Raw genomic sequence first — 17,792 nt, forward strand, 5'->3', positions numbered from 1 at the left:
AGTCTAGCTGAAATTCTTCAAGTGTTGATTTCCTAAATGCTTTTCTTACTAGAATTGAAAAAATTTTCCCCTTTGTCAGAATTCACTGTGTCATGTAATGATCTTCACAAGCTAAGGAAATTTTTTTTGGCATGCATTTAATTATCTTGATATTTAGAATGTCAAGGCTGTGGAAATGTCATCTCTGTGCCTGTGAAAAGCATATCCAGTTAGTGGCACGGTGTGGCTCAAGCACGGCCTCACGCTTATTTTAAATGGTGCTAATTTGTATCTGTACCTCAAAACTCTTTGATTTTAGTGTTTACACCACCCTGCTCTCTGTTTCTGCTTTCAATACAGCCTTGCCCTAAACCGAAGTATTCTCTTGACATCTGCAGTTGAGAATAAAAGGACTCTCCAGATAGCATTTTGTTTACACCTGACTTCAGGACAGTGGTATCTCAGCCTATGTAGTCTGCATCCTACATAGATACAGAGACACTAAGAATAGGACAAGAAATGAATGACTGAGGTGTTGTTCCCAGAATATTCTTTTGTTAGAGACTTGAGCTACCACAGCCGAATCTGCCTTTTTTTTTTTTAATTGCTAGAGGGTGAGTGAGCTCACTAGAGAGAGTGAGAGCAAGAGAGGGAGAAAGCAACCCACAATGGGACATTGTCATGCCACAATCTCTTCCTGTTTTTCCATCTTGCTTGATGTATTTTTCATGTCATCAGGTCTGAGATTCAAACTGGTCGGCCATATAGAATCTAGCTCCCTTAACTACTAGGCTATGGGGCTGGCCCAGCCCTAGCCTTTTTTGGGGTGGGTGGGAGGGAGAGGATTTTGCTACAGGGCGTATGCACTCACCAGAAAGACAGAGAGAGACAGAAAGCGAGGAATCACCCCCCAGGGGGTATGGCCACACTGCAATCCCTTCTCTATATTCCTCTCGGGATCTTGGGCACGCATGCACACGTGCCCGGCGTGAGTTTAAGCCACCAGGTCTGGCACTCGAACCACGGTCGGCTACATGGGAAATCCCTTCTCCTCCATTCTCCTCTTGGGATCTTGGGCACACATGCATACGCGGCTGGCGTGAGTTTAGGCCACCAGATCCTGGACTTGAACTGTAGTCGACTACGTGGGAGTCCAGCAACATAGCCATTAGGCCAACTGCTGGTCCCGCAATCCCCAGCCTTTTTAAACTGGAAGTTTTCATCCAGGAATAGACCTAGCTGATTGGAACTACTATAGTCTCAATAAAACACATCAATATGCAGAGTTTTATGCAAAAAACTTTTTTTTCAACTGTACAAGCCATCTCTAGTGAACCTTTTCCTGACAGCTTATTTACTGATTCACTCTGGGTGCTGAGTACATCTATCTGTTTTAGAGTTAGTACCTGACTGTGTGGATTAACCCTCATCCCCGTCCCCCCGCCCCCCCCCAAGAATAACCATAGCTAGTTTGAGGCTAGCCTCAGCTACTACTGTAGACAGAATAGCTATCATTTGTGTATAACACTTGATGCTCACCAGAGACAGGATGGTCAGGCCTGGTTCCACTTAATGAGATTCTTACCTCCTCCTTTCAGATTTCCACTTCAGCAGATTCCATATTACCTATGGGATTGCAGTCTTCTTCTTATCAATCTAGACTATATTTAACACTGCAGAAAAGTAAAGCAAAGCTCTGGGTAATGATCTGACAAATTCAATCATTGAACAGAAGCTACACTTTTTGTTTTTGCCACTATTTCCTTCTTCCATCAAACCCTGCATTTCTGGGTGTGATTGCCATTTAGTCAAATCATTAAGTTAATAGCCAGACCTTCACTTCAAATTAATACTGTGTATAAACAGCTTGCCATTATTATCAGCTTATATGTATAGAAATTACTTTGTTTCTTAGACCATTTAACATCCAATGAACCATTACACACAAAATTAAATTTAACCAGTTTTCTCTTTGATGAGTCATAATTTAAGATCTATAGGACTTTTTACGTTACTAAAGGCAGTATCAATTTGTTCCCTTCAGTACCATTATAAACATTTGCTTAACCTTCTTAAAAGTGACCCAATTAGTATGAAACATTGAAAAGATATTTTTAGGACAATGTTTGACATGACAAACAAAAAGTAGACTGCTCAGCTCAGTTGGAAAATAATGAGGGTTTTTTAATGATCAACTATCAGTCTGCTAAACAAATGGTTTTGATCCATTTTGAAAATGAGAGGCTATATTCTTCCTGTATAATTCCCTTCCTAGTCTTGTGGCTATGCCTAATGGTGTAATTTCATAGTCTGAGTATATACTCTAATTCCAGTAAATCAAGCCAACGACTGTTTATTCAGCTTCTACTCTATATATCTGACATGTGTCCTAGAGACACTGAGGTTACTATTATGAATAAAGAAGCACCCACAAATTGTTCACCATATATTTGGGGAGACACTAGACCTAATTATAACAAATGTGATTATAATCGACCAGAAGTTGGGGTAATGAAAGATTTGTGTGATTGTGGTCAAGTCAACAGCAATGACAGTATTTATATAACGCTGTATAGATGACGGAACATAATTATTGGGCTTCATTTTCTCATCTTTGTAGTCTCATGCAGCAAATGTTATTATTATTTTTAGAGAGATTTTTGCTATAGGGTACATGCAAATGGTAAAAGACAGACAGAAATCAAGAAGTCACCCCACAGGGAGTATGGCCACAACATAATCCCTTCTCCTCCATTCTCCTCTTGGGATTTGCATACACACACATGTGCCTGGCATAAGTTTGGAGTTTTCAGGTCCGGGACTCAAACCATAGTGAACTGCAGGGGATCCAGGAACACAACCACTACGCGATCTGCTGGTTGGGCAGCAAGTATTATTTAGGGTTAATATTTAAAGCTCAGAGAGATGAAGAGATTTCCCCACCATCACTAAGTTAGTGGGCGGTGAAGCTAAGACTGCAGTCCTAATGGAGCATTAAGTTGAACCATAGAACATTTTTTTTTTTTGGAGAGATTTTCACTGTAGGGCGCGTGCGCTCGCCAGACAGACAGAGAGAGACATAGAGACAGAAAGCGAGAAATCACCCCCCAGGGGGGATGTTCACGCCGCAGTCCCTTCTCCTCCATTCTCCTCTCGGGATCTTGGGCACGCACGCACACGCGCCCAGCGTGAGCTTTAAGCCACCGGGTCTGGGACACGAACCGCGGTTGACTACGTGGGAGTCTAGTGACATAGCCATTACGCTAACTGCTGGTTCCCAACCATAGAACATTTTTGACCCATTTTTTTTAAGTTTCTTTCTTCCATTGTGAGAGAGACAGAGTGATGACAGAGAGTGATGACAGAGAGACAGGCATCCCAGTAGAGTTCCCATGCCACAGTCCACCCTATCCCCATCTGGCCCCAGACCAAGTGTGCCCTGAGCACATGTGCCTTGTGTGTTTAGGGAGACCTCTGGACATGAACCTAGAACCTTTCCATGTGAATCAGCTTCATAGAGTGTTGCATTACCACTGCACCACCATGTATCCCCCTTGAACCAATTTTGACCTACAAAATGGGTGATTTAATATATTTACTTGTAGTTCAGAGCTCTTTCTACCTTATAGAAACTGGTTTACTAAGAATAGGAAAACAACCACAAAGTGATTTTTCCTTCATTGATTTCACACAGTCATTCAATACAATATGTTTTTTTTTTTTCTTTAAGGTTTTTCTAGAGGGTACATGTGCTTGCCAGAGAAAGAGGCAAAGAGAGAGAAAGTGAGAAATCACCCTTTGAGGGGGATGGCCATGTATGCCACAATCCCTTATCCTTCATTCTCCTGAAATTTTGAGTATGCACACATACGTGCCCAGTGTGATTTTTAAGCCACCGGGTCCAGGACTCAAACTGTAGTCAGCCATGGGGGAGTCTAGCACTTGAACACTTCTGACACAAAATGTGTGGGACTTTCCCCCACATAGCACCACACAATTTTTTAGTGGATACCAGCTGGGTGCTCTGTAATTCAACTCAATTCTGACACTGTCTACCTGGAGATAGCTTCAGATCCTCAGGTTGAGACTTTAGTCCAAAGCTGTCCCACCACTTCTGATGCCAGCCTCAGCCAGCCCAGATCAGGGGCATGTGCATGCTCAGCATGTTCAGGCACTAGAACCTGGAGTGACCTGTGCTTCTGACTGACAGACTATGAATCAGAGTCCCCACTATCTCTTCCTGGATTGATTTAATTTTTAGAGCTGCTCACAGAACTCAGGAAACACTTATGTTTACTGGTTTATTATAAAAGTATATTATAAAGGATACAGGGGCCGGCAGGTGGCATGGTGGTTAAGGGCTCTGGACTCCCACATGGCCGACTGTGGTTCAAGTCCTGGACCTGGTGGCTTGCTTTCTCTCTCTCACTCTATCCCTCTGTGGTCAAATTGAAATAAATAAATGAATGAATGAATAAAGTTAAATAATTTTTTAAAAAGTATATTATAAAGGATACAAATGAACAGCTCAATGGAAGACATGCATAACACAAGGTATGTGGAAAAGGGCATAGAGGGTTCCATGTCATCTCTGAGGTGTACCATCCTTCAGGAGCCTCCATGTGTTTAACTATCTATAAGCCATCCGCCCTTCCTTGGCTCTGAGGTTCCTATGGAAGCTTCATTATGTAGACGTGATTGATCACATCATTGGCCATTGGTGATCAGATCAATCTTTATCCCCTTTTCCCTGAGATTGGGGAATGGGACTGAAAGGCTCAACCCTCTAATCACAACCCACTAATCATTCCTTCTTAGTCTTTCCTGTGACCCCCATGCCTAAAGCTAGTTAGAGGCCTGCAACCACCAGTCACCTCATTAACATATAAAAGACACTCTTACCCTGCTTTGATTTCAAGGGTTTTGTTTGTTTTCTTTCTTTTTCTTTTTTTAAATAGGAGCTATATGCCTGGATCAAGGGTTTTGTTTGTTTTCTTTCTTTTTCTTTTTTTAAATAGGAGCTATATGCCTCGAAACTAGGAGAGAGATAAAATATATATCTTTTTTTTAAGAATTATTTTATTTAACTTTATTTATTATTATTGTTTTCTAGTTTGATCAACCAGAGAGAGAGAAAGTGAGAAAGCAAGCCACCAGGGTCAGGACTTGAACCCTGGTCTGCCATGTGGGAGTGTCCAGCACCTTAACCATCGCACCACCTGCTGGTTCCCAAGATCAAATATATGTCTTAAAACATCACATTCACTTTCGGTATTTCATCCATAAAATGATAGATTTTGAGCTTACCAGATATAAAGGAGCCTTTTCAGCAAGCTTGAAACTATCATTAAAGAGAAAGAGACTACTTGAGAGTCCAAGTCAAGAAGCAGCCTTTCCCTGTATTCCTCTCTTCTTTAAATATGGTAAAACTTCTTTTTCTTTTTTTTTTTGGAGAGAAATCACCCCCCAGAGGGGATGGCTACGCTGCAATCCTTTCTCCTCCATTCTCCTCTCGGGATCTTGAGCACGCATGCACATGTGCCCGGCATGAGTTTTAAGCCACCAGGTCCGGGACACGATCCGCGGTGCTCTACTTGGGAGTCCCGCAACATAGGTGTTACACTAACTGCTTGTCCCTAAATATGAAAAAACTTTTTAATGTGAATTGCAACTGTTCCCCTCTTTTCCTGAGCATGTGGTATACGAGCAGCTGAGCTGTGACTAGCAGTATCAACATCACCTGGGGAGTTAGAAGTGCACATTATCTTACTTCGTCCCAAACCTACTAAATTAGAAACTCTGGAGACAAAGCCCAGTGATTTGAGTTTTAAGAAGTCTTCCACATGCATTTGACACATGCCGCAGTTTGATAGTTACTGCATTGGACATTGGAGTACAGTTTGTTATCCTGTGTCTGTGAGAGTCAATATATGCAGATGTGTATTGCCCAAACTATTACATATAAGCAAATACATTGTACTTCATATTTTCAAACTACCACCTTTGACACTAATTAAAAATATTCTGAGTGGGTTAAATCTCATCCCAGTACACAAGGTGAAACAACCCAGGACAACCTTCAGGGGAAAATGAGGGGTAATAATTTTGATCAGAGAAAAAGCCCCAAAGAATTTCATTTTAATTGGAAAAAATCTAAACGATACATGGGTAATACCACTTGGATTAAAGAGAGAATTCAAACTTGGCTGGCTAAGAGGAAAAAAAAAAAGGAAGATTGGAATGCTATATTTGTGCCAGTGCTGCTACTGTGAAAAGCTTTTGAAAAATAATTAGAAAGCAACTACTGCTGGAGCTCATCTCTTTCTCCCTTACATAATAAAAACTTTAATCTTGTGCTTATGCTTGTTCCTGTCAGCCCATAATTTTAACTATATAAGTATAAATTGCCTAAAAGGAGGATGAAATTGTAGGTTCCCAAAAGCCAGATGATATAAATAGAAGAGATTAAAAACTGAGATAAAATAGAAATACTCAAAATGGTTTAATTTAATGGAAAAGTTATGTCATAGCTTATGTTTTTCCATTATTTGTGAAAATATGCTTATATAAGACTTTAACCTATCTTTGTAAACTCTGCCTTTTTTGAAATTTGGAAACTTGAGAAATATACAGAAAATATGCATAGTATTTAGAAAGAAGTTTCTGTTATGTTTTGGATCACTATTAACCTGTTATGTCTTCTAATTAAGTGTTAACATTATTTTTTTCCATTTGTCTATATTCTATACTGTTTGTGTACCTTATATGATATAATGCATTTTTTTCAATCCAGTATTTTTATTTACATTTAATCATTGTACATCTTTATAGAGTACAAAATGTTTTTTTCTTTTTTCTTTTTTTTTGGTTTCACATCAGTACATTTCTTTATTTTAAGATTTCTCATTTTTTTTTTTAACATTTTCTCATTTTCTATGTGGGTAATTTTACTCTTCCTCACTAAAACAAACCTAGTCAATAGTCTTTTTTTATTTTAAATATATTTATTTACATTCATTCACTGTACATCATTACAGTATACAAAATGAGATTTTCCATCTAGAATACACTGTATATTGACTCAATCAACAGGATTGCCATACATATTATCGTCAACAAATAATTTTCTATTTCTTCTATATACTTTGCTTCTCCTCCTCCCCCGATTCTCTGTCTTTCACCCTTTGCCATTTCTCACCCTCACATGCACTGTCTCTGGTATCTACAGTTGCTTTCCATGCCCTCCCCCTTCTTTCACATTTTCTTGATTCACTAATGATCTAGCAAGCGCAGCTGATGTATACATATCCATGAACACATGTCTGACTTTAGGCATAAACCTCAGTGAGTAGAATGAACATAGTATAAAGTACATCTAGCTGAGGCTATACAGCTTACTGCAGTCATTAAACAGCAATTTTTAGTGCATTTTTTGATGTTAAGAAAAGCAGTTTTAGTTTTGATAGATCAAAATAAAAAATGTTAAGAGAAATTTGCTTAAGACTTAAAGCCAGGATAAAGGTTAGAATTTAGTTCAAACAGTAGGTAGATGAACCTATCAACAGTTTAAGAGAAGACAAAAATCCTTAAATCTGGACAACCAAGCATAGGAAAAAAGCAGTAATGTTTTAGTCAAAAGTCGTAAAAATTCTATTTCACCAGTTCAGTCTCCTGTAATTAATCTCTCTTCTATTGAATTCTCAGTGTACTGTGGTCTGATCTTTCCATTTAAACTCTGGAAGTTAACATTCAAAGTTATCGTTAATCTTTTCAGACTTGTCCCTACAATTAAGTTGGCCATTCTCTTGGTTGCTTTTTGTGTTCTTATTTCCGAGTGTCTAATTTTAGTTTTTCTGGTATAGCACTCCCTTCAGGACTTCTTGGGAGAGCTAGTTTGGTGTTGATAAATTCTTTCAGATTTTGTTTATCTGAGAATACTTTTGTCTTTTCTTGCCATATGAAGGATAATCTTGCTAGGTGTAGTATTCTTGGTAGAAATTGTTTTTTCACTTAACACTTTGAATGTATTTTTCCATTCTTTGCTTGCTTGCATCATTTCCGATGAGAGGTCCAACATTAGCCTGGTGGGATATCCTTTGAAAGTAACTTGATGTTTTTCTCTTGCCAATTTTAGTATCTTGTTTCTGTCTGTGGTTTTGGTCAATCTGGCTATGATGTGCCTTGGAGAAGATCTTGGGTTGATTCTGTTTGGGGTCCTTTGTACTTCTTGGGTCTGGGTATTTGAATGCCTCTCTAGGTTTGGAAAGTTTTCTTGCAGGATTTCATGGAATAGATTATCAATGCCCTTATTAGTTTCTTCACCTGGGATACTGATTATCTGGTTGTTTGGACGTTTAAAGTTACCTAGTAAGTCGTGTATTGTTCTCATATTTTTAGGTTATATTTTCAATCTTTTTGGTGTATTTTTCTAGGTCAGAAGTTCTGTCTTCTACATCTGAGATTCAGTCTTTCACATGATCTAATCTCCTTTTTATATGTTCAAGGGAGTTTTTGAGTTCCTATATTACACAGCCTTCATCTCTTACAATTCTATTTGATTATTTCTTATGATGTGTATTTCCTCTTTCAGATCACGGACAAACTTCCTTACCTCCTGGACCTCATTGTCCCTTTTCTCCTGCATCTTCTGGAGTTCATTGTCTCTCTTCTCTTGCATCTCTGTTAGCTATGGCACTATGAATATTCTAAATTCTTTATCTGACATTTCCACAAGTTCCCTTGTATTATCTTTGGAGGATGAATAGTTATTCTTTTTCCTTGGGGGAGAGATATTTTCTTGACTTCTCATATTCCTTGTGCCTCTCTGGTGGTTTCTGGTCAATTGATGGATTATACGTTTTTTCCTAATTTGGGGAGTTAAATCTGAGTTTTCAGAGGTATGCAGGCAGAGGTGATCTGCACACTCTAAGCAGTACCATTTTTTTTCCCTTTTTGAAGTAGAGTCCATGCAATATGAAGATTACTCTGACCCTAAAAGTAATCAGGTATTTGGCTACTATGCACCTAGACCTGTCTAGAAACTCAGTATGTGAAGGCAGAGCAGAAAAGTGACCAATGTAAAGGAAAAGAAAACAAACAAAAAAGGCAAAATATTATTAAAAAAAATTTTTTTTAAGCTAAAAATAAAAACGGACCACTCAGAAGTCAAATGTATATGGCTGATGATTGGCTTGTCTTATGTTGGAGGACGGGCAGAAAGGTAAGAATTAGCAATATGAAAGAGCATCAGAGAGCTAAGAAGTTTAAAAATTTTTTTAAAAAAAAGAAAGAGAAAAAATAGAGTTGAAGAGAGAGAGAATAAACAAGGTGTTGTACGGGGCTAGATCTGGGGGGTGGGGGGCAGGAGGGTAAAGTCTGGGCAGAAAATCTTCAGACGTCCTAGTCCCTGAAATGGGCTGTTCAGAAGTCAAATGTATATGGTCTTTCCTGGCTAGATCTGGGGGACCAGAGTTTGAAGTACAAAATGATTTTTCAAAGCATGTATGTATTGCATGTCAAGCAAGTCAAAGGTATTAAGGTATATATCATCCTCAACAGATAACTTTGTAACTTTGTATTCTTGTGTCTGTTGAATGTTTTTTCCTGAGCTCTTCCCTCTTAGTCACTCAGTATCTACCCCTTCCTATACAGTCTCTGGTATCTACATTTGCCATCTCTGCTATTATATCTTCCTGTCTTTCTCATTTACATTGTGAAATACTATTCAGCCATAAAAAATTTTTATTTTGGTGGAAAATATATGAGGAATAAGTGTTTTTGTGCTGCCAAAATTAGTATGCCAGGAGTAAACATGTATTATAAAAGAAATATACATGAATTTCCCAAAGTTTTTGTACCCAAATAAACTTTTATTTTAATTCCATTTTTTCTATGGATATTTTGAAGTTGCCTCACACATATCAGCCCATAAAGTAATAAAGTGTTTGTGTGTATATCTGATATGGATGTAAGTAAAACAAGTGGCCAGTATAATCTTCCCACTTAGAAAATTTATTTTTCTTGTGTTACTTCTCCACACCATGGAATTCTATCAGTACTATGGAGTACATGTGGTACTATTCCAGTGTCTTTAAAAATTCTCATTGGGGAGCCAGTAGGTGGCATGGCTTGGTGGTTGGGGTGCTGGACTCCTACATGGTCAACTGTGGTTCAAGTCCTGGACTTGGAGACTTGCTTTTTCACTTTCCCTCTCTCTCTTCCTGTCTCTCCTGGTCAAATTAAAACAATAATGATGATTATAATAATAAATGAAGTTAAATAAATAATTATTTAATAAAATAAAATTCTCATTGGTTTGATAGTATTGCCTGTGTAGCTTCCTCACATTTTACAAGAAGTCTTAGAAGAGGTGATTTTCTGTGGATATGAAAATAGTCATGCCTGACAGATAACTAAATATTAATCATACTGAAGAAACTGAAGACGTATATGTTTCTGTCCCTGTTTTTAGGTGGATTATGTATTCAAAGATAAAACTGGAAAACTGACTGAAAATAGCATGGAATTCATTGAATGCTGTATAGATGGGCACAAGTATAAAGGTGTAACTCAGGAGGTGGATGGATTATCCCAAACTGATGGACCTTTAACATATTATGACAAAGCAGATAAGGTGACATTTTCTGCAATACCATTTTATCTGAGAAATCAATCTGTTTGTTTACATGTGTTAACTTTACATGGTAGAAATACTAGGGGTCTTCAAAAGTTAGTGAAAAATGCATGTGATGAAAAAACACATGGGTTTCAAAATTTTTTGGTACCAAAATAAACTTGTACTTTACATGTTTCCATGAATTTTTTTGAACTTCCCAATAATGAATTTTTCAGCGGGCTCCTGATACAGACTTTTGAATAACCATTTGTTTGCTTCACCATTCTTGTTTTACTAAAACCTCTGGAATTTGTAAACAAATAGATTTATAAGTATAAAGAATTGTGGGAAATGACATTGGATTAAACTTTCTCTTGCATGTCTGTGTTACAGTTTTTCATGCTTTGGCTTTTAAAATATAAGTTTAAAAAAGGGTATCTATTAAAATCATTGAAGTTCTAGAAGCTTCTGACATTAAAAGAACCAGTATCTCTCCCTCCTATGAGGTGTTGGATTGTGAATTAGTGAGTTAATTCTTTTAGGGTTTGAAAAAGTCACTGATTTTGTTTAGGTGGCTCTATGGTAATTTGAAGGAGTTGATACAACCTCTAGGGGTGTGTTAGCTGAGAACCAGGAATTCTTTTAGGAATAGAAGGATTTATTTGAGTACTAGGAATTTACAGATTTCTGTTACTTAGTTTGCTAGAGGCTATAACATTCACATTCATATCTTTTCTTTGTTCAGTGCCTATTTACCCAGTGATTAAAGTAAAAATAATACTCATTCTTTTGTTGCTGTTCTACAGAATCGAGAAGAGCTCTTTCTGCGTGCCTTGTGTTTATGTCATACTGTAGAAATTAAAACACATGATGCTGTTGATGGAGCTGCAGAATCACCTGAATTAACCTATATCTCCTCTTCACCAGATGAAATAGCTTTGGTGAAAGGAGCTAAGAAGTAAGCATGTCTTGTACTTCTCCTAAGAAAGTAAAACTCACAGGACAGGACTTTTTCTTTTTTTCCTCTGCTTCAGTAACCTTACTATGTACATCTGGTATTATTTAATCAATAACCAAACTACTTTATCTAAAAGTTGTTGAAAATTTCCCAAACCTAACCAATTAAAACTAAAATGAAAATAATGATACAGGGACCAGCAGTTAGCGTAATGGCTATGTCGCTGGACTCCCACGTAGTCGACTGCAGTTCGAGTCCCGGACCTGGTGACTTAAACTCACGCCAGGTGCCTGTGCGTGCGTGCCCAAGATCCCAAGAGAAGAATGGAGGAGAAGGAATTGTGGCATGGCCATCCCCCCTGGGGGGTGATTTCTCACTCTCTGTCTCTCTCTCTGTCTCTCTGGCCAGTGCACGTGCCCTATAATAAAAACTTCTCCAAAAAATAAAAGAAAATAATGATATGTAGATGTAATTTATCTTACTGTTTATACCTACCATCCAGAAATCTCAATGTCCATATCATATTTTGCAAATCATACAACGATGACCACTCGTTGTTCAATATGTGTTTTTTCTGAAGTGTTACTAGTGATTTTGACATCATTTAATAACAGACAGTTCAGTTTTACCCATGAAACCCAAGATGATTAAATGACTAAAAGGTCACCTAGTATGTTAGCTGCAGAATTGGAATTACAAATGCTTCTCCCTTGGTTACGATAGCTGTGGCAGGGCATTTACTTGCTCTATTACCAACTCAACCAGGAATGGGAAGTGCAGTTATGGGTTGAGAATAGAGAAGAAAAGAATAAACAAGCATGAGTAGTTCCATTGCAAGGGAAATTAATCACTCTTTAGAGATATGCAAAGGTTTTTTTGTTGTTATTGTTTTTTATAGGTATGGGTTCACATTTTTAGGAAACCGGAATGGACATATGAGACTAGAGAACCAAAGAAAAGAAATAGAAGAGTAAGTAGCTCTGTGTTTGATGTTTGTCCCTTAATTCCACAGCAAATTTAAGTGAATTCAGGAATAGTGGCAAAGGAAACAGATACACCTATATAGAACTGCTCTCCTATTCAGAGTTGTATATAAATGTAGTTGGAGTAGGAGAAACCAATTTTTACAGAATGACAGAAACTAGCCTTTGTGGTGGAAATTTCAGTTTGGTTCACAAATGGGTCCAGTAGCCAAAAGGATAGTCTGCATGGATTGTTTCTGAAATGTAGATGACATTTCAGGCCTTTATGCTACAAGAAAAATCAGTGAACGAGCACAAGAAGTCATTCTGGGATTGCCAGCATAGCCAATAATGGTAGTTTTGGTGTCAGTCAGAAACTTTATCTTGTTCTAGATGTTTAGATGAGAGCCTTAGGACAAGTCCTCAGATTCGACAGTGTCACCACATTTCCTCTTTTGCTACAAAACCCCCAAGGAACAAAGCTCCCTTTCTTACTTAATGACAGATTTTTATTGTCATTGTCATTGTATTGTTTTGTTTAGTTTTTATGAGAAAGTGAGAAATAGATAAATTTTGACAGAGTTTTGCCATGTTGAGATCCTCCTGCTCTAGTCTTCTAATTAGCTTGAATTATAGGTAAATGCTACTAAGCCTGGCCTCTTTAGATTAGTCTGAGAACTGAATATGGGCCTCTCCTATATCTCCAGCCATCATGTGGCATGCTTGTACCATTGCAGCTAGGCCTGATGACAGATTTTAATTAGGCTCTGTGATTAATTTGAATCCGTTTATTTGAACTTACTCTGAATGTAATTATTTTATGTGACTTCTATTCTGGCCCCTAGGTGCTCTCAGATCTATCTCAGAAACCTGTAATACATGTAGAGACACTTGGGTAATATGCCCCCTTGAGGAGGTTACTCAGATGCACAGAAGGCTTTTCAGTCTGACTACCAGGGACTTAAAATCATTGTCAGAGTCCAGTGCTAGCTAGTCCGAAACAGTACCTCCGATCTCGCCAACACAAAATGAGACACTACACGTAGTATCTTATACACACACCCTCCCAAAACCAATGGCTTACTCTCACCAGAAATAAGGAATATAGTAAAAATAGTGTGTCTCTTTCTAGATCCCTACAGGCATGGCTTGATGGGATAGCTCTTTGTCCTCTATTCCTATGTAATCATTCTTACCATTTTAAGTAACAAAGTGAAAGGATATAAATACCTCTAACCAACATTGCTGTCCTCTAGCAATATGTTCTGTGGTCAGAAAAATTTCAAAGACAAAGAGAAGTGTCATTTATGTACATAACCAGTGACTCCAACCCTAAAAGGAGAGTTATCTATTCATTTAAGATATTTAAATATTATCTTAAGATGTTTATGTTGTATTTTATTTCTCTGAGTAAAATCTGGGTATTTTACTTTTCCCATTTCTCTTCTCTTAAAGGTATGAACTTCTTCATACCTTAAACTTTGATTCTGTCCGCCGACGAATGAGTGTAATTGTGAAGACTCAAGGAGGTATGCATCTAAAAACTTGTATTTTTCTCTTCTTCCGTTTGTAGGGTTTTATGTTGATCAACATATAAAGAGGATAAATTTCACATAGTAGTACAGAGTTAAGTATAGTCATTCAAAACAGTAGCTTTTGTATATGCCCTTATGTATTTATTTTAGCACAGTATGTGCAGTTTACCACATTGTCAGCGTTAGCCTCCTGGTAGAATAGTACAGGCATTTTCTTGGAAACAGAATTGTATTCCTTCGCCCTGGGTGTCCAAACAGGAACTGAAAGGCTGACTGCTGTATGGTTCAGGTACTGACTGGTCACCAATGTTTACATGCCCAGTATAGTTGGATGGCCTAGGATTACTAACAGCAGAAGCCTTGAGTGTAGAGTTACTGGTTATCCCTTCCTGATGTTACTATTGGGTCATTGGGAAAGTCAAGACACATTTTTGCATAGAAAAACACATCAGGACTTTCCTGGTGACCTAATAGTTCCCCTTATGTTTCACACTCCCTGGACGCAGATGAGAAAGAGCTAATGAAGGGCCTGGCTTCTTGGGAAAGGATTTGAGATTCCACCCTAGCACTCAGTGCCCTTTCCCTTGCCCTTCTGCAAGGGAACCAGGACCATCCTTCTGAGCTCCCTCATGTCTTTGAGAGGCAACATGGTGGTTTGGTGCCCTTTGACAGAGTAAAGCTTGCCTTCTGCAAGGGAACCAGGACCATCCTTCTGAGCTCCCTCATGTCTTTGAGAGGCAACATGGTGGTTTGTCTTCTTCAAAGTATCCTTGATTTGTTTCCTAGTAGTTTACTTTTTAGTATTAAAGATGTTTCAAAGTCCTTAATTTGAAAATGGCAGAGTACAGACAGACCTTTGGGGGAACATATCCCACTTTATTCTACTTTGTGGTGTGTCTGCAGAGTCATAAAATTGATTTTAATGTGTGACCAGGAATTTATTTTGTGATTTATTTATTCATTTATTCGAGAGGTTTTTGCTATAGGGCACGTGCGCTCGCCAGAGAGACAGAGAGAGATAGAAAGCAAGAAATCACCCCCGAAGGGGGATGGCCACGCCGCAATCCCTTCTCCTCCATTATCCTCTCAGGATCTTGGGCATGCACGCACATGCGCCCGGCGTGAGTTTAAGCCACCGAGTCCAGGACTTGAACCGTGGTCGACTACATGGGAGTCCAGCGACATAGCCATTACACTAACTGCTGGTCCCTATTTTGTGATTTTTAAAAACGCTTTGTGTGAGGAAAAAAATGAAAAAAAAAATTTGAAATTTTTGCTGTTCTTATGGATGCATTCCCACACGTGTTCTATGGCAGTTGGTGAGATGTCTAAGGAAATGGTCTGCAAAAGGTCATTGGTCATTGACCTCTGAGCTATACTTTTTTTAATTTGTTGAACTTAGCTCTTTGCCTTATAAGGATAAAGTCTTTCTTAGCGTTCAGCTGTGACTATTTCCTGGGTATATGAACTGATCTAAAACTATGCTTGTACCAGCATCCTACAAAGCAGTTCTCAAGTTTCCAGTAAAAACCATCAAACCAGTGTTTTGAAAGTTAACTTTTAAAAGCTATCTTGTATAGTTTATTCAAAATGATGTCAGCTTGTTTGAGCTTATGTTTGGTTCTTGTCATCTGTAGATGCCATATGTGTACTCTAGACAGTGGCTGACTACATTTTAAGAGAGAATTTTGATTCAGGTTCTTTTTTTGGGGGTGGGGGGGAGGTTTTTGCTATAAGGCACATGCGCTCACCAGAAAGACAGAGACAGACAGACAGAAAATGAGAACTCATCCTCAGGGGGTATTGCCATGCCGCAATCCCTTCTCCTCCATTCTCTTCTCGGGATCTTGGGCATGCACGCACATGCACCCAGCGTGAATTTTAAGCCACCGGGTCTAGGACTCGAACCGCGATCGACTACATGGGAATCCAGCGACATAGCCATTATGCTAACTGCTGTTCCCTAGATTCAGGTTCTTAACACAAGCCTGGTCCTCTGTAATTCTCTGTGAGGAAGTACACTTTAACCGAGGTGCGTATTGTAAACTCTGGCTTATTACTTGTGTCCATAATGACTAAAGAGGTGGTGAATATTCCTGACAGACTAAAGGTCAAGATGTCTCATTCCATTTGGGTGAGCATTGCAAGGGAGGCTCAGAATATACAGTAGCTGGGTGGGAGAGGCCACCTTAATGGTAATCTGTTATTAAAATCCCAATACCAGTCTTAACATTCTTCTAAGTTAAGTGCTTTGATTCTTTATTTTAGGAGACATAATTCTCTTTTGTAAAGGAGCAGACTCAGCGGTTTTTCCCAGGGTGCAAAATCATGAAATTGAGTTAACTAAAACTCATGTAGAACGTAATGCAATGGTGAGTTTACACCCCCCATGAAGTAAACCAAGAACTATGGTAGATGACCATGTTTATGGGATTGCTACATAACTGAATGTCTAAATGAATTTTACTTTATTTTTATGGTCTGTGTTTTGTTTTTTGTCTTGGGGGATTTAATAATACTATTTTCCTGTTTTAATATGAAACATTATCCTGGAGCAAGTTTCTGGTCATAGTATAGAACCCAAAAGAATTTTCAAGAATCTTTGTTAAAAGAACTATTATTTTGTTATTCTGAACCTAAGTGGTTGTTACCTTTTTAGATACAGTCTGTTCACTTTCTTAACAATAGAACTGTGCCAGAATTTCTTTTTTGTACATATGGGTAAAGCGAGAGCATTTAAAGAGAGTGTGAGTCTTTTCAGTTACTATTAGGATAACTACAAATCTACTTTGCTTCTAGGATGGATATCGGACTCTCTGTGTAGCCTTCAAAGAAATTGCTCCAGATGATTATGAAAGAATTAACAGACAGCTCATAGAGGCAAAAATGGCCTTACAGGACAGGGAAGAAAAAATGGAAAAGGTTTTCGATGATATTGAGACAAACATGAACTTAATTGGAGCCACTGCGGTAGAAGACATGTAACTAGAACATGATGCTCTTGGTTTTATAATGACAAATATTTTATTCTTTTTAGAGTGTGATTTGAGTAATTGATTGTCAAGTTTTGAAATCTTTGATTTAGCTTTGTTGTCTGAATGAACTTAAAGATTATTTTACTGAGGGGCTGGCAGGTGGTGTGGTGGTTGAGGCACTAGACTCCCACATGGCCAACCATGGTTCTAGTACAGGACCTGGCAGCTTGCTTTCTCTCTGTCTCCTTCTCTCTCTCGTCAAATTAAACTAATAATAATAATGTTGAATAAAATTCAATAAAAATGATTCTTAAAAAAATTATTGCAGCAATTAAAAACATTATCCAGATTTTGAAACATTTAGGGGAATGATTTTTAAGTTAAACACATGTAACTTCGAGGAAGGAATCAGTTGTCACTAAGATCTTTTGAATATTTACCAAGATATTTATTTATTTATGTAGCTATTTATGAAATAGTCTTGCCTACATGTAGGGAGTGGTGCTAAAACCTTTATTTGAGTTGGTCCCTGAAAGGATACGTCAGATTTTGACAGAGAGGAGCAAAAAAGAAATACAAGGCAGAACAACAACATAAGAGTTTAGTCTAACCTGGTTTAACAAACCAGAGTATGTTTTTGCATATGCTAAAATAATATGCTTTGGGTCAACAGGTGACATGGTGCTTAAGGCACTGGACTCCCACATGGCCGACCATGGTTTGAGTCCTGGACCTGTTGGCTTGCTTTCTCTCTCTCTCTCTCTCTCT

General features: G+C 38.3%; 1 protein-coding gene across 1 annotated transcript in view; it reads left to right on the forward strand.

Moving 5' to 3' along the window:
• LOC102501475 (phospholipid-transporting ATPase IG-like) overlaps positions 1-17,792 on the forward strand; it is a 348,220-nt gene that overhangs the window by 126,447 nt on the left and 203,981 nt on the right. Inside the window, 6 exon segments of the mRNA XM_027776689.1 lie at positions 10,451-10,612; positions 11,401-11,552; positions 12,451-12,522; positions 13,970-14,043; positions 16,318-16,421; positions 16,849-17,030. Of these exon segments, the coding sequence (XP_027632490.1) occupies positions 10,451-10,612; positions 11,401-11,552; positions 12,451-12,522; positions 13,970-14,043; positions 16,318-16,421; positions 16,849-17,030 (746 nt within the window).

This window comes from Tupaia chinensis, unplaced genomic scaffold (assembly GCF_000334495.1).
Source record: "Tupaia chinensis unplaced genomic scaffold, TupChi_1.0 Scaffold000706_1, whole genome shotgun sequence".
NCBI lineage: Eukaryota > Metazoa > Chordata > Mammalia > Scandentia > Tupaiidae > Tupaia > Tupaia belangeri.